Source organism: Balaenoptera physalus, assembly GCF_965194825.1.
Source record: "Balaenoptera physalus genome assembly, chromosome: 3".
NCBI classification, from domain to species: domain Eukaryota; kingdom Metazoa; phylum Chordata; class Mammalia; order Artiodactyla; family Balaenopteridae; genus Balaenoptera; species Balaenoptera physalus.
This window is the reverse complement of record NC_138890.1, coordinates 5215732-5242304: the sequence shown is the minus strand read 5'-3', so window position 1 is coordinate 5242304 and position 26573 is coordinate 5215732. Positions and strand designations below refer to the sequence as shown.

General features: G+C 52.1%; 2 protein-coding genes across 8 annotated transcripts in view; one reads left to right on the top strand and one right to left on the bottom strand.

The window, feature by feature from the left end:
* VAV1 (vav guanine nucleotide exchange factor 1) overlaps positions 1-15390 on the bottom strand; it is a 65763-nt gene extending 50373 nt beyond the window's left edge. For 2 of the 3 annotated variants that reach the window (XM_082455420.1, XM_082455422.1), the window contains exons 1-2: positions 15239-15390; positions 12457-14782 (exon numbers count right to left, since the gene is read on the bottom strand). In XM_082455420.1, coding sequence (XP_082311546.1) covers positions 12457-12660 — 204 coding nt within the window. In that variant the 5' untranslated portion in view covers positions 12661-14782; positions 15239-15390. The other variant, XM_082455421.1, reaches the window with a different exon arrangement.
* Positions 15391-15709: 319 nt separating this feature from the next.
* SH2D3A (SH2 domain containing 3A) lies at positions 15710-26055 on the top strand. Of its 5 annotated transcripts, none has more exons than XM_082455080.1 (12): positions 15710-15810; positions 16787-17034; positions 18500-18636; positions 20628-20977; positions 21347-21423; positions 22934-22972; positions 23326-23427; positions 23561-23676; positions 23810-24007; positions 24096-24207; positions 24741-24926; positions 25761-26055. In XM_082455080.1, the coding sequence occupies exons 3-12, from the start codon at positions 18568-18570 to the stop codon at positions 25919-25921; spliced, it is 1410 nt and encodes a 469-aa protein (XP_082311206.1). In that variant the 5' UTR covers positions 15710-15810; positions 16787-17034; positions 18500-18567; the 3' UTR covers positions 25922-26055. The 5 variants fall into 5 exon arrangements, with proteins under 5 accessions (XP_082311206.1, XP_082311205.1, XP_082311204.1 ...); XM_082455079.1 differs by lacking the exon at positions 25761-26055 and adding an exon at positions 25444-25744; XM_082455078.1 differs by lacking the exon at positions 25761-26055 and adding an exon at positions 25444-25744 and having other exon boundaries at positions 24096-24231.
* The last annotated feature ends 518 nt before the right edge of the window (positions 26056-26573 follow it).

Sequence of the window (26573 nt, the reverse complement as noted above, 5' to 3'; positions counted from 1 at the left end):
CATTTCCCAGGTTCCTTTGCACCCTGGCTTCCAGGCAGTTTCAGCCAATGGGAGGCCCAGGTAGGAGGCCACAAGGTGGGACGAAGAGAGAAGCCAGGGTATCTCTCCCTCTCTTATTCTGCCTCTCCAGCAGCAAATACACAGCTCCATGGTCTCAGCTCCCTGAAGACAGCTCTTGCCCAAAGTTCTAGCTCTTGTTAAATGGTTCTGGCCCCTGGCCCCTGGTCACACTACCTCCTTCTATTTTTTCTCCAGCCTAGTGGCTATTCTCTGGGTTACCTTAGTATCACCCATCTCTTCTCAGCAACCCCATCACCCATTAGCCAATTCCCTGAATTAAATTCTCTCTGTCTGAAAGACCTGAGATGATTTCTGCTTTCCTGGCTGAATCCTGACCAGGAGAACCAGAAATCTGAATCTAAGACTATCTCCGTAACCACTTGAAAGGCTCATATGCTCCCCCCAAAAGAGGCAATATTCTTATAGTGCTTGTGGTCACAGGTTTGGGGGCCTGGCCACTTGCATTCAAATCCAAGCATAACTACTTATTCACCTGAGCAACTTACTTAAACTTTCCATGTTTCTGTTTCCTCATCTGTGAAATTATGATAATAACAAATATCATAATTATGATAAATTATGATAATTGTGCTTTCCAAAGTTGGCCACAAAAATATCACCCATCCAGTGTGCTCTTCTGCAGTGTGACTTGTCACACCCCCCTCAAGAGGTGGAGTTTGATTCACCTCCCGTTGAATCTAGGCTGGTTTTAGCGACTTGCTTGTCACTGAGAATGCAGCCAAGTGCACCGTATGATTCCTAAGTAGGTTAGAAGAAACCCTCCAGCTTCCGCCTTGGTTCCTTGAGAAACACTCGCTCTCTCTCCACGCTCCTTCTCAAAACCCCAATCACCATGTTGTGAGGAAGCCCAAGCCACATGGAGAGACCGGGTTTCCAGGCAACAGCCCCAGCTGAGCAGAGCTTCAAGTCATCCCAGCCCAGGCACTCAACAGGGGAGTGAAGAATCCTCCAGATGATTCCAGCCCCCAGACATTCAAGGTTTCTCATCACAGAGCTGACAAACCATCATCACCATGCCCCATCTGAATTCCGGACTCACTGAATCTGTGAGAAGGATAACACAGTTATTGACATACATCACTTAGTTTGGGTTGGTTTGTTTCACAGTAACAGATAACTGAAACACAGAGGTACCTTCTCCATGAGTTTGCTGTGAAAATCAAATGAGTGCATAAGTTGTAAGTACGTAGAACAACACTTGCACGTAGTAAGTGCTCAGTAAATGGGAACTGTTTCTGTTGTTATTCATTATACTTTCTGAACCTATTCCCATCCACTTCATTAAAACTGTTCTTTTCATCTTAAAAAAAAAAGAGTGGATATATGTATATGTATAACAGATTCACTTTGCTGTACACCTGAAACTAACACAACATTGTAAATTAACTATACCACAATAAAAATTTAAATAAATAAATAAATAAATATTTTTAAAACTATTCAAAGTACCAAGACCTGGATGTGGATACGCTTTGCTCTTTGGGTCCCTTGACACTATGCCCTTCTGGCCACTTGACACTACAGCCCTATAAGGTAGGGACTATCCTTACCCCCTTTTCAAAGAGGGGGAAACCAAGTCATGGAGAGGTTCAGCAACTCACCCAAGATCCCAAAGTCAGGATCGGCACCCGGAGCCCCAGACAACCGGAGTCCACGGCCCTCAAACAGGGTTTCTCAGTCTCAGCACCACTGATAATTGGGCGGCTGTCCTGGGCATAATAGGACATGAGGCAGCATCCCTGGTCTCTACCCACTCGATGCCAGGACCACACCACTCCATCCAGTAGTGACAACCAAAACCATCTCCAGGTACTACCAAATGTCCCCTTGGAGGACAGACCGCTTGCCCCACCCCCAGTTAAGAACCACTGTGCTGTGGCCCGGGTTCAATCCCTGGTCAGGGAACTGAGTTCCCACAAGCCGTGCCACACGTTCAGGAAAAAAAAAAAAAAAAAAAAGAGCCACTGCAGTAACCACCACGCTGGGCTGCTTTCTATCTCCAGGGTCACATGGCCCAATCAGAACTCCCCAAAACCTGTTCCTCCCCCAGGCTTCCCATCTCAGCAAATGATACCCCCACTCGGGCGGGTCCCTAAGCTACAAACTTCAACATCTTCTGACCTCCTTTCATTCACTCCCAGCCCCCCTCCATCCAATCTGTTAGCAAGTCTGATCAGCTCAACCCCCAAAATGGGAGCCAGATCCATTGTCCCCAGCTCCTCGTCCAAGCCCCCATCACTTTTCCCTGGGACACCTTCATCAACCTCCTCCTCCCAGGTCCCCTTACTGTCACCTCTACTGCCCTTAGAGTCCAGTCCCCATGGAGCAGCTTAAAACACTCCAAGACTTCCCATCATATTTAAATTCCACACACATCCCCACAGCCACCTCCATTGAAGTGCCTTCCTCCCAAACATCACTTCCCTCTGCTCTCCCTTCTCTTGCTCACCTTCTGCCAGCAGATCCTTCATTCTCATCCTCCTGCCACAGGGCCTTTGCACAGCCTTTGCCCTCCCTGCCCCCATGCTTCCCAGAGCTGGCTCCTCATCCTCCAGCTCTCAGCTTTCCTTGACCATCCTCCAGAAGCCTGCCCCCTTTGTTTTTCTCCATCCTGACCCCTGGATTATTCTGTCTGCAGCATTTACTACCGTGTTTTATTGATTTGCCTGTTTACTGTCTGTAGCGGGTTAAACGGCAGCCCCCAAATAGATACATCCACATCTGATCCCTGGCACCTTGGTGAGTGTGATGTTATTTGAAGAAAAAAAAAAGGACTTTGCAAGACATCATTAAGGACGTCAAGGTGTGGAGATCTTTCTGGATTATGAGACACACAGACGGACAGACACAGAGGAAACAGCCACGTGAAGATGGAGGCAGAAGCTGGAATAACGCAGCCACAAGTCAAGGAACGCCTGGAGCCAGCAGAAGCTGGAAGAGGCGAAGATCGGATTCTCTCCTATAGCCTGGAAATGGAGCAAGATGCTGCCGACACCTTGCTTTCAAACCTCTGCCCTCCAGAACAGTGAGACAATATAGCTGTTGTTTCACGCCACCCAGTTTTTGAGACTTTGTTACAGCAGCCACAGGAAGCAGAACACAGGCAGCCTTCTCTCCCACAAGGCCATGAACTCAGGAGAGCAAAGAGGAAATCTGTGGTGTTCTTTCCCATCACCCCAGCCATCTGCACAGCGCCTGTTGCCGATGATAAAATAAATGAATGTCTAACTTGAAGAAGCTCTCAGTCTCACCTTCACCCCAGCCAGTAATTGTTCACTTCTCTTTGGATTCCGCCCCATCCCCCCAGCCCCACCCACCCACCTCCCCACCCCCCCTACCCATCCCCCACCTCCCCGGACACAAGAAACTCACTCCCTCCAAAACAGTGGTTGTCTTGGGGGCAATTCTGCCCCCCAGGGGACATTAGGCAATGCCTGGGGACATTTTGTGGTCACTACTGGGGTGGGGGGGAGAGTGGGTGAAGGTCAGGGATGCTGTCCAACTTCCTACAATGCACAGGGCAGCCCCCAAGACAGACGATGAAGCCCCAATTTCAGCACTGCTGATGCAGAGAAACTCTGGACTCAATTTATGGGTAGTACTTGATGCCAATATAAACATCGATTGATCGACTGCCTCCTGACATCTCCTCCCCGCTCTTCTGGTAACAGCCCCTCAGTTTCCCAGGTGAAACAGCCCCTCCCCGAGCCTAGCTCTTTTGGGTAGAGTCGACCCCGCCCCCAACTCCAGAAATGGGCACGTGACCTGGCCTGACCAATCAGACCATATATTCTCCCAGGCACAGCAATTGGTTCAGAATTGGACATGTTACACCCCCCCCAAACATTCATGTCCAATGAAAGAGAGATCTGGGGTTTAGAGGCCATTAAATCGACCCTCCCATTTTCCACTGGACACAGAATTGTGGGAATAAAAATTTGGTATATCTGGGCACTCTTGTTTGCCTCCATGAGGGGAAAGGGTGACTGAAAATGGAGGAAAACACCCAAAGAAAGCAGAGTTAAGAGATGGAGTGCAAAGAGGAGAGAGGAGAGGGTTCCTGAGATATCTCTTGAGCTCCTGGATCCAGCCGGACCTGAAGGCATTTCCTCCCAAGCCTTTCAGTTATATGAGGTAATAAATATTATTTTTGACTAAGCCAGTTTCGGTTGGGTTTTCTGTCACAAGATCTAAGACTCTTGCTTGAAACTTCTGCAGACTAAGTTCAGAATTTCCTCAAACCTTAAACTTCTCCAACTGAACATCCCTTATTTCTTCCACTATTCCCCAAGGGACCTGACTCTCATGTTCCTCTTAAAGCCCAGGTCTCAGAACACCATCCCTGAGATCAAAGGGGACAGTCCATCTCTACAATGTAGTGAGATCTTTAGAAGCCCAGCTATGCCCATCCAACACACCCTCTGGTCCTGCCCACTTCCTGGCACCATTAATGTTAGCAAGGGAGACGAACAGAACTTTGTCTTTCAGTCCCTCAAATATTCCCCAACCTCCCACATGCACATTGGCATGTCACCTCCTCCAGGAAGCCTACCCTGATTGTTTCTGGGGGTTCTCTTCTCTCTGCTCTCACAATACCCTGGGCTTCACTCACCCATCATTGAGTGTGTTAATCTGTGTTGTAACTGCCTATTTCCTTGTCTGTTCCCATGAGTTTCATGATGGTCTGCGTCTCATTCATTGTGGGATTCTCCATCAGAATGTCTCAGAAATGTCTCTGAGGTGGGTGGTAGTATCATCATTACTATTGTTGTTATTACTGCTGTTACCACCGTCTTCATTTGCCTCATTTTACAGATAAGAAAACAAAAGGTGAGAAGCCACATAACTCGGAACTAGTAAAGGCAGGATAATCTCAGGCAATCCATCCTCAATCATCGCTAACCAACTACCACTAACCAGTAGTAAGTAAGCACTCAACAAATACCTCCTAAATCAGGGAGGGATCAGCAAACTCTGTAAAGAGGCAGACAGTAATTTTTTTTTTTTTTTTGGCTTTGCAGAGAGAAAGCAGCCACAAACAATGTGTCAACAAGTAGGCAAGACCTTGTATCAGTTAAACTTTGTTTACAAAAAGAGGCAGTCAGCCATGGGTTATAGTGTGCTGACCCCTGTATTAAATGACTGAAAAAATGAAGTGAATATTTGATCAACATTTATTGAGCACCTACTATATGCCAAGTGCTGTTCTAGGAACTGGGGACACAGTTGTGAACCAAACAGACAAAAAGCTTTGCCCTGACACTCCAGTGGGGGAAGCAGATAATAAGCAAATAAGTTAAAAACTATGGTAAGTCAGAGAGGGCTAAGTACTGTGGAGGAGGGCTTCCCTGGTGGCACAGTGGTTAAGAATCCGCCTGCCGATGCAGGGGACACGGGTTCGAGCCCTGGTCCAGGAAGATCCCACATGCCACGTAGCAACTAAGCCCGTGCTCCACAATTACTGAGCCTGTGCTCTAGAGCCTTCGAGCCACAGCTACTGAAGCCCACGCGCCTAGAGTCCATGCTCTGCAACAAGAGAAGCCACTGCATCGAAAAGTCCATGCAACCGCAACAAAGAGTAGCTCCCGCTCGCCACAACTAGGGAAAGCCCACGCACAGCAACGAAGACCCAATGCAGCCAAAAATAAATAAATAAATAAATACATACATACATACTGTGGAGGAAAATAAAAGAAGGAAGAGAATTGGGGGGGGGGGGTAGGCAGGGGCAGGGGGTGTGATTTTTACATGTGGAAACCAGGGGAAATCTCTCTGATGAGAAACCTTCAGGAGATACGAGAACAACCAGGGTGTATATCTGGGGGAAGAGGGATTTGTAGAGAAAGAACAGCACGTGCAAAGGCCCTGGAGCTGAATTGCACCTGGTGGGCTCTAGGAACAGTGAGGGCAGGCCCACATGGCTGGAGTCGAGTGAGAGAGGGGGAGAGAGGGAGGAGATGAGGGCTGAGAGGTGGGCAGAGGCCAAATGCATAGGTTCTTCTGGGTCATGATGAGGACTTTCACTTTTACTCCGAGGGGAGCCATGCGTGGGAGGGCTGGGAGCAAGGGGAGGGACAGGGGTTTCCAGCATCCGCTGTGAGAGTCCTGAAGGGTGACATTTCCCAGTATTGGGCCCAGAGAGGAAGTCAGTGAACAGAACAGAATGGAATGGGAAAGAAGGCACAGCGCAAATGTTGACACACACCCCCGCCAGGCTTCTGTCCCGGTCAGTCCTAGTGGACATGTTTAGATGCGATCTTCCACCCAACCCAACCCAACCCACTTGGCTGAGATTTGCTTGCACCAAGCCCCACCCCAAGTCCCCAGCTGCATCCTTCCCCCATGGCTCTGGTCCAGGTCCTTCTCATTCCTCATCCCTCCAGATGAAACAGAGGTTTCCTCTAAGCTAGCCCCCTCCAGACCTGCAACTCTGAAACCAGCTAGGCATCACCCTGAGGTTCTCTGGCACTGCCTTCTCTATATCCACCCAACCCATTTCCTTGCCCTCCCTGGCACCCAGCTAAACTACATTCCCATTCCTGTCTTGCAGTTGGATGGGACCATGTGACCAAATTATGGCCAGTGGAACAAGAATGGAGGTGATGGTGCTACTTCTGGGCCTGTCCCCATGAAAACCTCTCAGGGTTTCCCTCCTCATAACTCCCTCCTTGTCCTCTGGCTGAATAGAGAACTCCAAGGGCTTCAGGGAGGATGCGGCCATGAGATGGAAAGAGCCCAAGTCCTATAGGGACTTTGTAAAGAAGGGCTATCCTCTTAATCCCCCAGTTGACCCAAACTGGATTGTGATATAAGCTAGAAGTAAACTCTTTAAATTCACTGAAGCAATGCAGTTCATTACAGCAACTAACATTTTGCACCCGGACCTATACCACATCCTACAGGCAAGCTCAGACCCACTGAAATCAAATTAGCAAAAAAGAATGACTCCCATTAATTTAGCACTTGCTATACATTAATCATACGTCAATCACCATGATAGGAATTTAACTTACCTTATCATGTTGAACCCTCACATAACCCTGAGATAAAGGTGCTGTCCACACCCCCATTCTGTAGATAAGACAACCTGGGCAGAAATAGGTTAAGTAATTTTTTTTCTCCAAGATCACAAGGCTAGTAAGTACCTGACTTGAAATTCAAAGCAGCCCAATATATAAAGAGTTCCTAAAAATCAATAAGAAAAAAATTCCAGCAGTCCTAGAAGGAAAAAAATAATGAGCAAATGATATGAACAAATATTATTTTGCAGAGAGAAAATATAAATAGTTCTTAAACATAAGAAAAGAGGCTCTATCTCACTCAGAATAAGAGAAATGTACATTGAGTCATAATGAGCTTCATTTATCACCCAAGTTGGCAAAACTCCAAAAGCTTAACAACTGTTGGCAAGGCAGTGGAGAAACCAGCATTCTCATTGCTAGAGGTAATGTAATTGGAACAATGCATATGGGAACAATCCCATACAGAGAACAATTTGGCAGGATCTACTGAAAACACAGACTCACCCGCTTTGAGCCAGAAAACCCTTCTGAGAATTTATCCCATAGATATACTTGCTCATGTATCTGGCTGCAATAATAACATTTATATGTAGCTAGATACTTTTCTAGGTTCCTGATAGTAACTCATTTATCCTTCAGAGCAATGCTTTCAGATGAGGATCTATTATCTCCATTTTACAGATGAGGAAATGGAAGCACAGAGAGGTTAAGTAATATGCCCAAGGTCACACAGTAGAAGAGCCAAAAAACAGTTCATGGACAAGGTTATTGATCACAGTTAGTTTGTCAGAACAAAAGCCTGGTGTAATCCAAGTGCCCATCAATAGGGGTGATGGTAAATTAAGTGATCCCCCAGCCGTGCAATGGAATACAGTTTAGAGAAACTGTCCCTGGCCACATGCCTGAGGGGTGGCAAAAAAAAAAAAACAGAGTAGGGATCCTGGTACCAGGCTACCTGGGTTTGAATTTCTGACTGTCATTTTCAAGCTGGGTGCCCTGAGGCAAGTGACTTAACTTCTCTGTTCCTCAGTTTTCCCATACGCAATATGAGGATAATGATAATATCTACCTCGTAAATTGTTATGGAGATTAAACAAGTCAGTGTATAGAAAGTGTTTCGACCAGGGATCAGCAAACTTTTTCTACAAACGTCTGGATAGTAAATATCTTCACCTCAACAGGCCAGGCACTCTCTTCGTCAGTTACTCAACTGTAGAGTTGTAACTGAAAATCAGCCATAGATAATACATAAACAAATGGACGTGGCTGTATGCCAATAAAACTTTATTTATAAAACATGCTTGTGGTCCAGATTCGGCCCTCCCATTGTAGTTTGCCAGCTCCCAGTTTAGATGAATGCCTGGCACACAGTTCGCCCAATATAAGTGGTTTGTTAAGTGAATGGACAATCTAGAATATCGTGCAGTCATTTTTTAAGAAGAATGAGAACAATCTCTATGTATTGATTTGGAAAGATTCCCAAGACAATGATTAAAGTGAGAAAAGCAGGGTATAAAGCAGTGGGTGATATGTGCCATCTTTTGTAGTAAGAGAGGAGGGTAGTTAATAAAAACCTGCATTCCTATTTGCATAAGGAAATTCTGGAAGGCTATATAGTCAACTTAAAGAAAAAGGGAGTCACTTATGGAGGAAGGTAGCACCTGGGTATCTGAAGAAGATGGCTAGAGGTTACATTTTTTCCCTGTGCACCTTTTTATGTGTTTTGATCTTTGAATGATACACATGTATTATTTAACCAAAGAGTCAAATATTTTAAAGATTCTACCAGGCTGTCTGTCCCCCAGCACAGGGTTTCGCAACCTCAGCACCGTTGACATTGGGGCCGGATAATTCTCTGTCGTGTGTGACATTGTCGGACGTTGACCAGAATCCCCGGGCTCTATCCACTAGATGCCAGTATCAGCTCCCAGACGTGACAACCCCAACTGTCCCAGGACATAGCCAAGGATCCCCTGGGGGCGAAACCACCCCAGTTGAGAACCACTGCCCTAACCCAAACTCCTCCAGGCTGTGCTATGCTGCCAACCTTCCCTATATCCCTCATTTTCCCTAAAAAGACTTTTTATAGAGGGTTTATCAGGTGTCAACACAGTGCTGAGCAGTATTGAAATACTACAACAGTCTTCCCCCAAAAGGTGCCGTTTTTAGCCACAGTTCACAGATGGGGAAACTGAGGCTCAGGGAGGTGAAGCCAGCAAGTGATGCTGCCAGGATTGGCTCCCAGGTCTGGCTCCTCCAAGCCACCACCATCAACCCCCACCCCAGCCCACCCCTCCTACTCTAACTCTCCTACCCTCTCCCTTCCCTGACTCTGCCAATGGCACCAGCATTTACAGGCTGGGGACCAAAGCACAGAGAGGTTAAGTAACATGCCCAAGGTCACACAGTGGAGGAACTGAAAAAAGATTCATCATCCTGGCTCCAGTGACCGCCCCCATCCTGAGTCTAATCAGCTCCCCCGTCCTGGTGGATCTTTCCCACAATGACTGTCACATTTGTCTCTTCCTCTCCACTTCCTCAGCTTTAAAGTTTCATCTCTGCCACCCGGAATTTGGGCTCCCAGAGAGAGTAAGAGTGTCTGGTCATCACTGTGGCCGCCTATGATGGTGTCATCGTCTTTCTGGGTCTCAGATCTCAGCTTGGAGACTCACTTCAATCTGACCTCACCCATGAATCATGCCCACCAGCCAGCCCACTCACTGCCCTGCAGCACAACTACGTGGGAACCGCCCTGCTCCCACCTAAGAGCCTTTGCACTGGCAGTGCCTCCTGCGCCAGGAGTGCTGTTTCCTCAGACTCACATGACTCGTTCCCTCACTTTGCCCAGGTCTCTGCTCAGATGTTGCCTCCTCAGTGAGGCCTCCCAGACCTCCTACGCAAAAGTGCAACTCCACATTCCCAAGCCCCCTTCTGCAGGCCATGTACCACCTCTGGCAATGTATATGTTTCCTTATTTGCCCACTGTCAGTGCCTCCCACTAGAATGTGGGCTCTTCGACAACAGGGGTTTGTGTGTGTCTTTTTCCCACTGTCTCAGCACCAAGAAGAGGCCCAGCGTACATCATAATTGTTGATGAATGAACGAATGAATAAATGAATGAATGAATGAATATGCTCTTCCCACCCTCTACCCAGGGAGCAGTGGAGCAAAAGCCGAGGAACTCTGAGGAGGAAATGAGAGAAACTAGGAAGCATCCTAATTCCAGGCTCCACACCTTTATGCCATTGTGTGTCCCCCACTCCATCCCACCCCCATCAGGAGCCCTCCCTTTTCTCTCTCTGCCCTTCCATATCCCACTGGCAGTTCATGGCCCGGGCTTAAATCTGTAGATGGACAGGGACTTGAAAATTTAGAGAGGCTGTTCTTGTGATACCTCCCTCTGACTTAACGTGACCACCTTTTAGCTTCCTGCTCATGGCCCCACTGTGAACGGGGCACAGGGCTGAGCTTCAAAGGGAGACAAAATGCACAGGGCAGGATGGCACAGAGCTCCCAGATGGGGAGGATCAAGGAACATCCCTGCCCAGTGCAGGGCCTGACACAGCTAGGCACGGGAACCCTGAGCAATTAGAAAACTCCTACTCACCCTTCAAAACCCAGCACAAATGTCCCCTCTTGCATAAAGCCCAACTCTCCCAGGCAATGTCTTGCCTTTGCTCCAGGGCTCCCAGCCCAGAGGTTTCTTCCTCTGCCCTGGTCCTGACAACACAGGGCTGGGGATGTCTGTCTCCCGCAGTCTGGGAGCACCTTGAGGGCCAGACCCAGGCCTGGGTCCTCGGTGTTGCCCAGCACAGAAAATCAGGACACATTAGTCCCTGCAGCTGCCCTCCTAGAGAATAATGCCACAACCCCTTGCCTTTTATCAGAAAACCAGCTGTAGGGAAGATGCAGGGAAGGATAGAAGTTCATCCTTAAGTTTAACCACTTTCCCATTAGCTGCTGTTGAAGCCTCACTGGATCTCGACTGCTCGCTGGATGCCGACTGCTCGCAAGTCTGGGGCCTGACTGGTCCGACGGCTACTTTCTTCTGTGTGGAAGCCAGGAGGCAAGCAAATGGAGGAAAATTTGGGATGGCCTGTGGCCAGAGCAGCTGGTGGCTGGGGGTGGCAGGGGAATCTCTGGGGTTCCCCCGCCACCATTCTTTCAGGAGGCCTGCCTGGGCTAGGGGAGGGTGGGCCTCTTCCACGTGCAGCCCAATCCCCAGGAAACACCCCCAGGGACCCCCATAGGCCCACTCCCTGATCACTGACTGCCCCTCCCCCCATCCGCACATGGCATCTCAGGCCAGAGAGGAGGCAATGCCCCAGCCTGCCCACCATCCGTCCCCAGAGAGGTCCCCCACTAGCCCACAGCGCGTCCAGACGAGCCTTTCCTCCCAGGGTAGGGCCTGAGGGCTGGATGGCAAGTGTCAGACCCGCAGGGCAGGCAGGGCACCCCCAACCACCAGGCATCAGCAGACATCACTTTCCACCCAGAACTCAGGAGGCCAGAGGGAACCAGAGAAGGTACGACAGAAAGAGAATCCAGTCCAGTTACCTCCCCCACCCCACCACATTCAAATGGGGATTTGAATAGATTTCCTGAGCTGGGGGCGGTCACAGTCAAATCCTCCTCCCCCTGGACCCGGGGCCCTTGCAGAAATCCCTACAGAGAAAAAGCAGCTATTTCTAGGTTCCCAAAACCCCAGGACCCACTCTCGGGGTTCTGGACCAGGTCTTGCCTCAACGTGCCCCCTGGGATGGATGGAGTTAGGAAGACCAGAGCCCCAGGCCTATAGCACGCCACCCGCCCCATGCTGCCCCAGGCCCAGGCAGGAAGCCAAGGGGAAGATGTGAGGGGAAGGAAGGGGCCCAGGGCCTGGGAGGAGGAGACACATGTGGGGGAAGGAATCGGAGGAGGCCCCTCCCCCATAGCTAGAATCTTGGAGGGTGGGGGGTCAAAGGAGTTGAAAACCTCAGGCACCCTATTGGCCACCCAGGGGGCTCCTAACCCCCCTCAAGACCCCCACACAGTCCCTTTTTGGGGCTTGATCCCCACTGGAGCCAGCCTGAGGCTTTGGGAGCTTTAACCCCAAGTTTGCCAGTTCTCAGCCTAGATGTGGGTTAACTGCGAGCCTATGAACCCATTCCCGTTAACCTTGGGTGGGCCACCCCTGTATCCCTGAGTGTTACAACCCCCATATCCCCCGTACCCTGTGCCAGACCCCGGGGCGGGGGGCCATCCTCCCCTCTACACGGCTGGCCCAGAGGTGCAGAGCATCAACACCCTGGGTACCAGCCTGGGATACCTCCCGCCACCCACCCTGGGGCAGGCCCGTCAGTGGGCGTCTCACCTGGGACATCTGGGGACGCAGGTTGACCTCCCGCAGGTTGATGGCGTGGGGCAGCAGGTTGTTGAGCAACTGGCACAGGAGGACGCCATCCCGGAGGGCCTGCGCCAGCTCGCACACCTGGGCCCCATCCCAGGTCACGCGGTGGCTGGGCGGCAGCACTCGGCACTGGATCAGCCAGTGGGTGCACTGGCGCCACAGCTCCATGGCTGCTGGCTTCCCGGGCCGGCCCGTGCACCCTCGCGGCCTCCTTTGCCGCCCGCCCGCTTGCCTCCGCTAGCTAGCTACCACTTCCTCTTCTTTGCCTGTAACTGTCGCCCTGAGAGGGGGTGGAGGAGGAGGAGCCATGGTGTGGGGGGGGAGCACCTGCAGCCCAGCCCCAGCCCAGCCCCTTTCAAGCAGGACCTGGCCTCTCTTTCCCCCACCAGCTAGCACTGGGGCATCTGGGAGTGGGTTCAGGGTAACAAGGCGGAGGCCTGCTGCCTTCCTCTGTATCCAACCCAAGAGCGGTACCATCTCGGAAACATACTCAAAATCCGCCCTTTTCTCACCCCTCCTTCCTCCGCCTCCACCCTCATCCAGCCCCCAACCTTGGCAGCCTGGACCAGCGCAGTCTCCTCCGCCCCATGGCCAGGCTCCTGTCCTCATCCCCCCACAATCTGTACTCCCCACATCGGAGGGCACCTATGAACACCTAAGTCAAGTCGGGATGTCCCACAGCCCCCCTCGCCTGGGATAAAAGACATCCCTGGAGCCCACAAGGGCCTGCATGACCACTCATCACCTCCCTGCCCTACTTCGAAGTCCCACTCTCCCCCACTTTGCGCTGTTCCAGCCAAACGGGCCTCCTCAGTGTTCTTCCAACACACCAGGTAGCCCCAGAAGCTTGCCCTAGAATCCTGCCACAAGGCCTTTGCACATGCTAGTCTTCTGCCTCAGGCAATTTCAAGGCCAACTCCCTCACTTCCTGCAAATCTTAGCTCTAGGTCATCTTCTCATGAAGTTTTCCCAAACCTCTCCATTTCAGATCACAGCCTTTTTTCCCACCCCATCACACCCTATCCCACTTCCCCACCTGTTATTTTATTATACTTATTTCTTTTCTTATTTTTTTTAAATAAATTTATTTATTTATTTTTAATTTATTTTTGGCTGAGTTGGGTCTTCGTTGCTGCGCGCGGGCTTTCTCTAGTTGCGGCGAGCAGGGGCTACTCTTTGTTGCGGTGCGCGGGCTTCTCATCGCGGTGGCTTCTCTTGTTGCGTAGCACGGTCTCTAGGTGCGCAAGCCTCAGTAGTTGTGGCACGCGGGCTCAGTAGTTGTGGCTCACGGGCTCTAGGGCGCAGGCTCAGTAGTTGTGGCGCACGGGCTTACTTGCTCCGAGGCATGTGGGATCTTCCCAGACCAGGGCTCGAACCCGTGTCCCCTGCATTGGCAGGCGGATTCTCAACCACTGCGCCACCAGGGAAGCCCCTATACTTATTTCTTTATTGTGTATTGAGAAATTTGTGTCTCGTGTTGGAACCACTCCCCCCCAGCACCTGGCACATATACATGCTCCATAAATATTTGTTGAATGAATGAATGAATGAATGAATGAATAATTGAAAGCTCCATGGCTCTACCTCTGACATTTATCCCAAATCCGTTCATTTATTCCCGTGGCCCTGGCCACCATCATCTCTTTTTTTGGACTTCGATAGTGTCGTTCATTGGTTTAGCAAATATTTACTGTCTTTGTAGCCCTTATCATTACCTGAAATCATGTGCTCTACGAGGTCTCTCTACCCACCTCCACCCCACTAAATTGTGAGTAGTCTCCCCCCTCCGTCTCACAAGCACCCACCCACCCCACCCGCCACCCGAGCCACCCCCCGGATTTTCTTTTTTAATTATTGTAACCACTAAGGGGCGCTAGACTCCTTTCACTGGACATACCCCCTACCCTCTGACTGTATCAAAACCAGGCGGGGAGTGGGTCAAGGAGGGGATACCCCTCAGCCTGTCCTGAGACTGGAGTCTCTTCCACATTGGCAGATGGGGAAGCCCAGCCTGGAAATTCCCAGATTTACGATCCTACAGGCACCAAAACTTTCTTCCCCAACCATCCGTGGCTCTCTATGCGTCACTTTCCTCATCTGTAAAATGAGTGACAGTAACCTTCACCGTTTAGAATTACGGTAGGGGTCAGAGATGGTGGGGCTGCAAAGATCAGAGGAAGACAGGATAGCGCTCCAGGGCTCCGGGCTTGAATCCCACCTTGACCAATCACAAGCCGTGTCAAACTTGGGCAAACTTGGGCTGAGCTGCCCCGTGCCTCAGTTTCTGCATCTAGAAAATGGGGTGATGAAAACAGTACCCATCTCATTGAGAGGTCTACGTAAAAATGGAATGCGTTGAAGCAGGGCAAGCAAACAGAACAGTCCTGGCATACAGTAAGCGCTTAATGTATGTTAGCTGCAGCTACTGCTTTCAATTCTGTTGTTATTATTATGCGCCCTCCATAAACTTGGCCAGAGCGTCCTCTTTCTGGTTCCAGATCCCTCCCTCCCCCACCTTTCTCACGCTTGTCTCCGGGCGACAGGATGGAAGCCCCCCTCCCCTCCTTCCCTCCACGTAGGAAACCACCTGAAAGTTTACCCCCCAGTCCTGCCAGAGTCTAGATCAGCTCCAACGTTCTGTTACTGGGAGAGGCTGTCGTGTTTTCCCGCATCTCTCTCCACAAAACCCGACACCCAATGGGGTTCCTTCCCGGAAACCCAGGGGGGTGGTCTGGAGGAAGCTCACCCAGTCACGTCACAGCCGCCACCACTCCCTGCCAGGCGGAAGAGCCCGTAGGGACCGCCCCGCCCCTGCCCGGAACACTGAGGGGCTAGGAGACACCGCCTTGCCCCGTCCGAAGGGGCCAGGGATGCTTAGGACCAGCCGGAGGCCCTAAGCGGAATCGAGGGGCCTGGCTCTAAGGGGCGGGACTAAAAGAGGGGTGAGGAGATGAGTGGGCGTGGTCAGCCCGAGAAGGGCGGGGCAAATTTAAGGGGGCGGGGTACACTAGTAGGAACGGAGTTCCCAAGGGGGCGTGGTCTACGGGAAGAAGGTTTTATCTGAAGGGGGCGTGGTTAACGAAAAGAAAGTTTCTAAGGGGGCGGGGCGAGAGCCCGGAGGTTACTGTTGGAGAAGGGGCGGGGCCTGGAGGGGCGGGGGTTAAGTGGGCGGGACCAGGTGATGGGGCTCGGTTCCTTTCGGGCGCGGTGGGTGAAGGCTGGACCTGGCTGGGGCGGGGAGGGAGGGGTCGGGAGCCGCAGAGCCTCAGGCTTCCGCCCGGCCCCAGGTTCTTGGGAGCTCCGCGGGTCCCGGCCCAGGTGAGTGAGGGGCCCCAGGCAGATCCAGGACCGGGAGATTACTGGGGCAGGGAGTTCTCTTTTCCAGGTGGGGCTACCAGCTCGCAGGGAGGATCTGGGTGTCTGTCCACGCGCGTCCGCGAACGTAAAAGGGGTCGCCTGACTGGGGCACTGTGTATCACGCGTGTCCGTGTACCTGGGCGTCCTCCTCCAAGCGTGTTTTCTGTGCAACACGGAAAGCCTCCCTGCTTCCACTTTTGCCCGAACGATCTTTTTGAACCACAAACCAGATCGTGCCCCTCCCTCACTTCAGACCCTTCCCGTAGCTCCCCTTCCATCCCACTGAGATGAAAATTCGAGGTCCACCAGTTCCTGCATCGTCTCTGCCTACCTCAATGCTCTCCACTTCACTCCTGGCTCACAGCACCCAGCCCCACCAGCCTCCCTAATGTTGTAAGATGTAAAAAGCAAGCTCCAGGCCTTTGCACTTGCCATATCCCCACCTGGACTGCTCTTTCTCCACATCTTTGCATCACTGTCTCCCCTCTACTGAGATTTCAGCTCCTATGTCACCTGGTGGGAGAGAGCCTCCTGACTACCTGTTTAAGGTGGCCTGCCCCAGCCAGCCTTCTTGACATTTCCCTGTTTTATCACCTTCATTGTTCACCCTTAGACATTAACTCCTTCATTCATCCTGCGCTTATTTGTTTTGTGTCTTGCCCACCGGAGGGGCCTTGGTCTCATTCATCACTGTTTCTCCAGGGTCTAGAACAGAGCCTGGCACGCAGGAAGCATTCAACCAGTCAGTGTTGGCTCAAGTTTGAGGCTCCACGTCCACCTGTGTCCCTGTGTCTCTGTGCACGCGGCTGCCCTCCTGCACATGTGTGCACGTGTATGTGGCCAACAGAGCATGAATAATCCCCCTCCTCCTTTCCCCACGCTTGCCTCTCACCCACCCCTCTCCTGACTCTGCCCTGTTCCTCTCTCTTCCGCCCAGATATCCAGAAATTATTCCAAAGGACGCAGGGCAGGTGGATGACTTAATTGGCCTGTGGCTGACCTGTGCCCACTCTGAGCGCCCCCTGAACTAATCAGAGCCTTGTCAGTGACGCACCTCCACACCCACTAAGGGGCACGTAAGACAGAGGAAGCTGGAGTCCGGGGACTCTTAAGACCAAGGCCGGGCCTGGCCCAGGTGACAAACAGGAAGTGCTCAGGCATCCAGGAGACACACCTGGCTTTCAGGTATGCGGCACCTGGAGGCAGCACTCTGCTCAGCTCCCCCGTTCCTTAAGCCACCTAGGGCCAGTCTGGGAACTTCCTGACCCTTTCAGGCCCTCAGCCCAGCTGACTCAGGTCATAAGAATCTGGGTGCTATTTCCCTGCAGACCCCCCCCCAGGCCCAGAAGATCTTGGGGGCAGGGGAAGCAAAAAGCAAACCCCTTGCTTCCCTCCCATCCAGGGCAGTTTTTTCCACCAGACACTTGAGACACACAGGGGCCTGAGGCCTGGGCCATGATTAACATGTCCTAAAGCATCTGAGACCTAAATTTGACGGCAGTAATAAGGAAATGGATCCGCTCCAAAACATGAAAATCTGCAAATGCTTATTTGCTGACAAGTCTACAAAAATATGACCTTCTAATGTCCTTTAAAATGTCATTACATTGGAAAGGCACCTATGGGTTAGATTTTTGTACAATCTAAGAATCCTTGAGTATGCATATAGGTGGCTGAGATGCTACGGACTTTAGTAAATTAAATTCTCCCCAGCCTGCAATTTCTTTCACCCCAAGAACCACCTGGCTTGCTCCCTCAAAATCCTCCCAAGGTTCACCAACAGAGACCTTCCCGGGCCACCCTATGGAAAAATCTTAACTCCACCCCTTGAATCTTCATACCCCATCCCTGGTTTCATTTTCTTGTTTAGGTCTCTCGGATCTATCCTATACTTCCTCATCTAGTTACTTATTTTTCCAATCACTGTCTTCCCTACTAGAACATCCCTAAGGACAGGAATTCTGGTCTGTGTTGTTCACTGCTAGGTCTCTAGTGCCGAGAAGGGGCATCTGGCACACAGTGGGTGCCCCATGAATATTGGTTTGAGTGAATTTGTTAATTAAATTTCGCCAAAACGTAGCAGTATGTCATCTGCATAAAAAAACTGCATTACATTTGAAAGCAATGCGGAGGTCTTTTCCCTTTGCAAGAATCCCAGTGAATGCATGACTCTTTCCATGAAATCACAGCCTATTCTAAATTAAAGTTACTCATAGCCTGATTTTAATCTGATATATATATATATATATATATATCAAATATAATTCAGATATAATTTATAATTAAGATATATAATCGGACTATGGGTAACATCTTTAACTTAAAGTATAAATATATAAATATTTATACAAAAATGTTTATATATTTTAAATATAAATATTTATATATAATTATATTTATATATTTTAAATATAAATACCTAAATATTCTATATTAAAGTATAGTATACATTAAAATATTTTAATATATATAATTTAGTAAAGATATACTATATATTAAAATATAATATATATTTTTATATATGCATATACTGAGAGAGTTGCATTTTAAGGTTCAATAAGATATGGACTGCTGTCTTCAAAACCATGAGGAACATGGAAGGGCTGAGCCGGATGCTCAGGATTCAAGAGTAATTATTCCCATTTTACAGATGAGGAAGACTGGGGCCTGTTGGAAGTACAAAGCACAGCCCCTGCACCCTCTGCCTCTGAGAGCTCCATGCAGGTGCCACAGGATGGAGAGGACTTTGCTGGCCAACCCTGGTACCACGGCCCACTGTCCCGCCAGGTACCACTGCCTCCTGCAGGACCTCAGGACCATCTGATGGGGAGTCTCACCCACCTTTGACTTACTGGGGACTCCTGGATCCCAGATGAGGGGCTTAGGGTCAAGGTCTATCGGAAAGAGTGGCTCAAGGGCTGGGGACTGTCTTGAAGCTTGGTTGGTGTGGCATGTCACTTCTTTTTTTTAATTTTTTTTTTTTAATGCTATTCTTGTCTGCTTACATTCTTTTTATGTATGTATGTATGTATGTATGTATGTATGGCTTTGTTGGGTCTTCGTTTCTGTGCGAGGGCTTTCTCTAGTTGTGGCAAGCGGGGGCCACTCTTCATCGCGGTGCGGGGGCCGCTCTTCATTGCGGTGCGCGGGCCCCTCACTATCGCGGCTTCTCGTTGCCGAGCACAGGCTCCAGACGCGCAGGCTCAGTAGTTGTGGCTCACGGGCCCAGTTGCTCCGCGGCATGTGGGATCTTCCCAGACCAGGGCTCGAACCCGTGTCCCCTGCATTGGCAGGCAGATTCTCAACCACTGCGCCACCAGGGAAGCCCGGCATGTCACTTCTTATATTTAAATTATCACTTCCTTTGGGATGGTGTTGGGGATTGAAGAGGGTCCTAATGACCGCTCAAACCACCCCTTGGCTCTGCTTCTCTCTCTCTCTGGATCCCAGGCCACCCGTGGCCGCCAGGGGCCCATCTCCCTCTCAATCCAAAGCTCCTCACCCTCATCTCCAACTTAGGGGTCACCTTCAGGAGTCCCAGGACCTGGGGTATCCAATCAAATCACGAGAGGCAGTGTAGCTTAGTGGTTAAAACACCACACTTTAGCGCCAGACAGCCTGGGTTCAAATCCCATCCCTACAACTCACAATGGGTGTGAACTAGGGCAAGGTATTTGATATCTCTGGGCCTCGGTTTCCCCATCTGTAAAATGGGCATAATAGTACCTACCTCTTAACCTTGGTAAAGGATGAAGTGAGTTCATACATTTTACACCGAAAACAGTGCCTGGAAAATAACAAGGGCTATACATGTGTCCATTGCACATACTGTCCAGTCCCCAGCCCCCATCACCAGCTCCACTTTGCCCCTCTGCGATGTTGTGGCCCTCAGCCCCGGTTTTCACACCAGCCACCATGGCTGGCATAAGACTGCTTGACCATTTTTTTAAAGGTTGATTTAAAGGCCACTGTCTGTTTGGAAGGACCCAGTGAATGGCTTTTCTGGAAGCCACATTTGCATAGCAAGCTCAGTGCATGTCCTTGGTTTGGAAGTTTCATAAGTCAGTGTTGGCTAGTGGCTGTAAAAAACATTCCCAAGATGTCACCAGCCAGACTCGATCAACATTTAAGGGTGTGACTTCCCTGGTGGTCCAGGGAAGACTCTGCACTCCCAGTGGGTAAGACTCCACACTCCCAGTGCAGGGGACCCAGGTTTGATCCCCTGGTTGAGGAACTAGATCCCACATGCACGCTGCAACTAAGAGTCCACATGCCGCAACTAAGAGTCGCATACCACAGCTAAAGATCCCGCATGTCACAACTAAGACCCAGTGCAGCCTAAATAAATAAATATTAGAAAAAAAAATTTAAGGGCTAGTTCATGTCACAATCTGAGGGGATGCAGAGCTCCAAAATGAGTCAGACCCAAGCCCTTTCCATCCTGTGTGTTCGCCATCCCCCAGGGCTTTGGGGACATCAACTGACAGAGGACGGAACCTGTAGGATTGTACAGGAGAATTTTATTGGTCAGGTCGGGACATTCCCCACAGCCCTTCTACCCTCATACCATTGGCCAGATCTTGTCACATGACAGCTAACTGCAAGGGGGCCTGGGAAATGTAGTCCAGAGGTATGCCTGTGAAAAAAGAAGAAATGGTCTGACACAAAGGTACCCAGTCTCTAGGTTTTTTTGAGTGGGTGGAGCGGGGTGGGGAGTCATCATTAACTACTGATACAGGCTTATGCCTAAACCCCTTGCCCCTTTCCTCCATCCCCAGAAGGCTGAGGCCCTCCTCCAGCAAGATGGTGACTTCTTAGTTCGCGCATCTAAGTCCCGTGGGGGCCACCCTGTGATCTCCTGCCGGTGGCGGGGCTCAGTCCTACACTTCGAGGTGTTCCGTGTGGCCCTGCGCCCCCGGCCAGGCCGACCCACAGCCCTCTTTCAGCTGGAAGATGAGCGTTTCCCAAGCCTGCCTGCCCTGGTTCGCAGCTACGTGACCGGCCAGCGTACACTGTCCCAGGCCACTGGAGCTGTGGCGTCCAGGCCAGTGACGCGGCAAGGACCTATTCGACGCAGCTTTAGTGAAGACACCCTTCCAGACGGCCCGGCTTGGACAGAGCCACTCAGGTACCACAGGCTCCCAACCTCCCTGACGACACCCAACACCCCCCAGGGTTCTCCACCTCGGCACTGTCCACTAGTGACATTTGCGGCCAGATTATTCTTGGTTGTGGGGGGCCGTTCTGTGCATTGTAGGATGTTCAGCAGCCTCCCTGGCCTCTATCTACTAGATGCCAGTAGAATCCTCTGTACGCCATCCCCCTAGTTGTGACGACCAGAAATGTCTCCTGACATTGCCAAGTGTCCCCTGGGGGTATCAGGCTCCCTGCTTGGGATCCACTGGTTCCGAATGATGGGATGTAAGGTTTTCTGGGTGTTGATGGGGGCTGCTCTGTGCAGAGTAGGACAACACATCTCCCCCATCTCTGTCCCCAGGGCTAGGAAGCGGAGTGACAGTCAGCCCGCAGGCTTGCAGCATATGGGGCAGCCAACAGAAGACCACCCTGGTTCAGGTAAGGGTCTTCCAGGACAATACATAGCTCAGAGATTGCTCTGCCACTCACTACCCAAGTGAACTTTGGCAGGTGACTTAACCTCCTGGAAAAAAGAGATGGTGATGCTCTCAATGTTGTCACGGTGACAAAAAAACACAGGACTAAGGAACTTTGTAAGTGCTTAAAAATATGGGTTTACGATGATTCCAAGAAGCCCTCTGTTCTCTAACCATGGCTGATCTCTCTAATAATTCCTCTCACATCCCGTACTCACTCCGGCCACATAGTCTTCCTTTCCGTTGCTGGAACCTTCCAAATTTGTTCCTGCCTCAGGGCCTTTGCATTTGCTGTTCTCACCATTGGAGAGCCCATTCCCTAATCTTTACCTGGCTGACTCCTTCTCGTCTAATGTGAGTTCTTCAAAGCAGCTGACCCTGACCATCCTACATAAAGGAGGAGTCCCCCTTATACCCTGACTGCCCTGTCCACAACCCCCCCCCCAATTCAACATGAGCCCTTATTGTGTGCCAGACACTCTACTAAGTGCTGAGATACGTCAATGAGCAAGAAAGACAAAGATCCCTGCTCAAGTGGAGCCAACATCCTATTAGAGGAAGAAGGACCATGAACAACAAAAATGAGTCAATTACGAATGCTTTGGGTTAAAAATTAAAAGCAGGACACAGTAAGGAGTATGGGAATGGTAGTGAGTATTACAATTTTAAGTAGTAGTTAGGAAAGGTCCCATGGAGAAAGATTTGAAGGAGATGAAGGAGGGAACGACATAGATAATTGGATGAGAATGACTCAGGCAGAGGGAACAGCCAGTGCAAAGGTCCTGGGGCCAGAACAAGAGTTTGAACTGTTCATTGAACCAAAAGGAGGTGAGTGTAGCAGAAACACTGGGAGTGAGGGGGAAGTCACGAGAGATTGGGCTCAAACTGTGAGGGCTTCTTGGACTAATATGAGGACTTTGGCCCTTATTCAGAGCTAGCTGGGAACCATGGGGAGGTTTTAAGCCCCTATAACAGGGTCGACTTAAATGCTTAGTAAATACAGAGTCTCCCAAAAGTCTGGGTGCAGTTTTAAGTTCCAATAACCTCAGAAGTAAATATGCCACAAACTTAACAAAAGACATCATTTGAAATTTTGATAAATTCAGTTTCTTTGATGCTTATGTAGCTTTGTGAATTTTGAATGAGATTTTTCATTTTAATTTCATACAGTCAGGGCTTACCATCTTCAATCAGAGGGGCAAAAACAAAGAATTCAAACTTGAAATGTAGTATTCAAAACTTGCAAAACTACATACGTGTCAGAGAACGTTCGTTTTCAAACCATTGGTAAGTGTGTAGCATTGATGTTGGTGAAGTTGTTCAATTTCAAAGCCGCACCAAGATAAGCTGGGATACCTGGTTATTGGCTGAATGAGTGGATGAACCAGGAGGTTAGTAGCCCATGAAGCCACTGACCCCTCCCAGCTATCTTCTCTGTGTACCTCTTTCACCCCCTCTTGTATGACCCCCAGGAGCTTCCACTATGCCTGCATCTGCCCTGCCTCGGACAGGTAGTGACTCCGTGTTGCTAAAGGTGCCCGTTCCCCTGGGGTCCATTGCTGACAGCCTCAGGGCCTCTGATGGGCAGCTTCATGCCAAGGCACCAACCAAGCCACCTCGAACATCCTCACTGATGCTGCCTGATGCCTCTGGACGCCCCCCAACGTACTGTGAGCTGGTGCCCCGAGTGCCCAGGGTCCAGGGAACACCTCCTGGCCATAGCTGCCCAGAGCCAGAGGCGCCATGGTGGGAGGCTGAGGAGGAGGAGGAGGAGGAAGAGGAGGAGAACAGATGTTTTGCAAGACCGCAGGCAGAGGTCTCTTTCTGCCCACCTGACAACCCCTTCTGCCTGCTGGGCTCCCAGAATCGGCCCCTGGAAACCGAAGTCCTGCATACTCTCCATGGCCTGTTCCTGGAGCACCATCCTGGGAGCACCGCTCTCCACCTGCTATTGGTGGATTGCCAGGTGGGTCACCTACAGAGGTTCTTCCTCCCCAGGCAGGGGCTGAAGCCAGGACAAGGCCCAACCCCACCTTATATCTGTATACTCACTCTGCTCCCTTGACTTCTCTACTCTTACCCTGGCCCCCCATCGCCAGGCGACTGGCCTCCTGGGAGTGACCAAGGCCCAGCGGGGCGCCATGGGGGTCGCCTCTGGTCTGGAGCTGCTCACACTTCCCCATGGGCATCGCTTGAGGTTGGAACTACTGGAGAGGTGAGCCAGCCACCTGGAATCCCTAGGGTCTCCAAACCTCCCCATTCACGGTCCCTTAGGGAGGTGGGGGATGGGCAATGCCACCGACTGTCCCTCCTCACCCCCGCATTGCAAACCTCCCCACTGCCCCCAGACCCTTGCCTTCCGCCTCCACAGGCTCGAGACGCTGGCACTGGCGGGGGCGCTGGCAGTGCTGGGCTGCGCAGGGCCGCTGGAGGAGCGCGCGGCCGCCCTGAGGGGCCTGGTGGAGCTGGCCCTGGCGCTGCGGCCAGGGGCGGCGGGAGACCTGCCCGGACTGGCCGCGGTCATGGGCGCCTTGCTCATGCCCCAGGTGCGTGGGAAGCAGGGATGGGGAAGAGGCCAGAGAGCAAGTGATGGGGAAAAGTGGAGAGGAGGCGGGCTCAGGTCTCTTCCTCCAGGTGTCGCGGTTGGAACGCACGTGGCGCCAGCTGCAAAGGAGCCACACCGAGGCTGCGCTGGCCTTCGAGCAGGAGCTGAAGCCACTGATGCGGGCGCTGGATGAAGGCGCCGGTGAGTGGCGTCTTTCGATGAGTGGTAACTAACTGGAATCCCAATCCGGTCCTAAGCCCCGCCCGGGTCTTAGGTCCCCGCCCCTGCTTCACTCCTAAGCCACGCCCCCTGACCTAGGCCCGGCCCCTGACTCACATCCAGCTCTATGCTAGGCTCTGGCCTCTGGGTCTCGTGCCAAACCCCTCCCCTTCCTTCTGTCCTAGGCTCCACCTTGGCCTTACATTCGCCAGCTGTTTCGGTCCTAGGCTCCGCCCCTTAAGCAAGGCTCCGCCCTCCTCGCCCTAGCCCCCGCTCTCTGTGCGAGTCTCTGTCGGGAACTAATCCCTAGGCCCCGCCCCCACTCTGTCCCAGGCTCCGCCCCTGCCCTAGGCCACTCCCCGGTCCTGCTCTGGGTCAGGCTCAAGCCTCTGTTTCTGACCCAGACCCCAACCATTGCTTTGTCCTAGGGTGCCTCGGCCCAATGTATGTCGCACCCTCTTCACCCTAGGACCCGCCCTCTGCCCCTAGCCCAGCCCAGACCCTTCCCCCAACAGGACCCTGCGACCCGGGGGAGGTGGCGCTGCCGTACGTGGCGCCCGCGGTGCGCCTGCTGGAGGGCGAGGAACTCCCCGGGCCCTTGGACGAGAGCTGCGAGCGGCTGCTGCGCACCCTGCACCGGGCGCGTCTGCTGGCCCGGGACGCGCCCAGATTCCGCGAGGCGGCGGCTCGGCGCCTGCGAGGTGAGCGCCTCCTCTGCGCCGTGTTGCCAGAGGATCCCGGAACACCCGTTATGCTCCAACTCGGTGCCCCCAAACCCACCGGGCCAGGGACTAGAGCCTCCCACCACGCCTCCCAGAGCCCCACCCAAACTGGGACGGCCCGGCCCCACGAGGTTCTCACCCTAACACACGCCGCAGCCTGCAGTGTTGATGGAAACAGTGCCCTCTGCCCCCAAAGGGCGGCCCAGCCCCCCAGAGCCACGCCCACAGGGCCCCACTCCCACTCTCCCAACTGGGAAGGCCCTGCCCCTAGAGGATCTCGATCCGCCACCAAGAATGCCCAGCTCCCTCCAAAATGACTCAGACCTTCAACCTGGTAGGAATAGAACGGCGCCCCCGCTGAGCTCAGAGCCACACCCCTCTCCTGCCCTGGGGCAGCCCAGCCTCCAGGATCCCCCACCTGGGTCGTCCCTGCCTTCACTGGTGACCTTAGCCCCCCTGTCCCTCCAACATGGCCCAACCTCCTCCCCCCCAAAAGTTTATCGCGCAGGACTGCCCGGACCCCAAATCCCACCCTCGGGCGTGGCTCCATCTCCAGGCACAACCCCTAAGGTGGGTCCCCCAGGATCTCGCCCCAGGAACAGACTGCCCCCGTGCACCCACCGAGCCCCTCAGCCACCCCACCCCCACTGCTGCAGACTCAGGAGCCCCCTCCCGGCTAACCCTACCCAGTTGTCCAGGGAATCTCAGGCTGAGTCCCTCCGGGGTCAAAGTCCCGAGGGAACAAGGCAGGTGTGGGAGGGGTAAGGCAGTTGCCTGGGCCCCGCCCCCAGCCCCGTCTGGCCCCGCCCCCAGGATTCCGCCCCCACCCGGAGCTGAGAGAGGCCCTGACCACTGGTTTCTTGAGGAGGCTGCTCTGGGGGAGCCGAGGAGCTGGGGCGCCGTGGGCCACACGTCTTGAGAAGTTCCAGCGCGTCCTCAGCGTCCTGTCGCAGCGCCTGGAGCCTGACCATTGAGAGCACAGACCCCCCTCTTCACGCTGGGATACCAAGGCTTCCATGGAGACCAAGGAAGCCGCCCAAGCTTCCTCACACAGCCAAATGCAGTGGGGACCTGCACCCTGCCTCACAGGAGGGGACCTGGTTTGCAAGAACCCACCCTGTACCCTAAAAAGGCACACTGATCCTGGCGGAGGGCAGCCTCCTCCCCACACTAGAAGACCCAGATGTCTGGAGGCTCTGGACGCCTTCTCCCACCTGCCCCCTCGCATGTCCCACAAAGGGTGAACGTGTGGCTTTTAATGTTAAAGAGAACTTGCAGATCTGTAAGAGGCCTGAGTTCAAATACGTTTTAAAAGCTGTGTGACTTCTACTGGATCACTTGACTTCTCTGTGCTGGCCTTCAACATAAAAGTGGGGCTGTGCACTTTCTAGGGGTTGTGGTGGGGATGAAAGCTCAACGTTTGAATGAGTTCATAGGTGGAGAATGCCTGGCACACAGTAGGTGCTCAACGGGTGCTACCTGTCCTTGGTGAGCTGCAGTGAACACCGAAGGGGTGACGTCTGGCACCCTCCTCCCTACTAGCGTCAGAGACAAGCACCCAACTCCTAAGAAGGGGCAGGGTTTGTCTATGGTGTCCCCAAGTTCGCTTCCCCTTCCTCGTTCCCT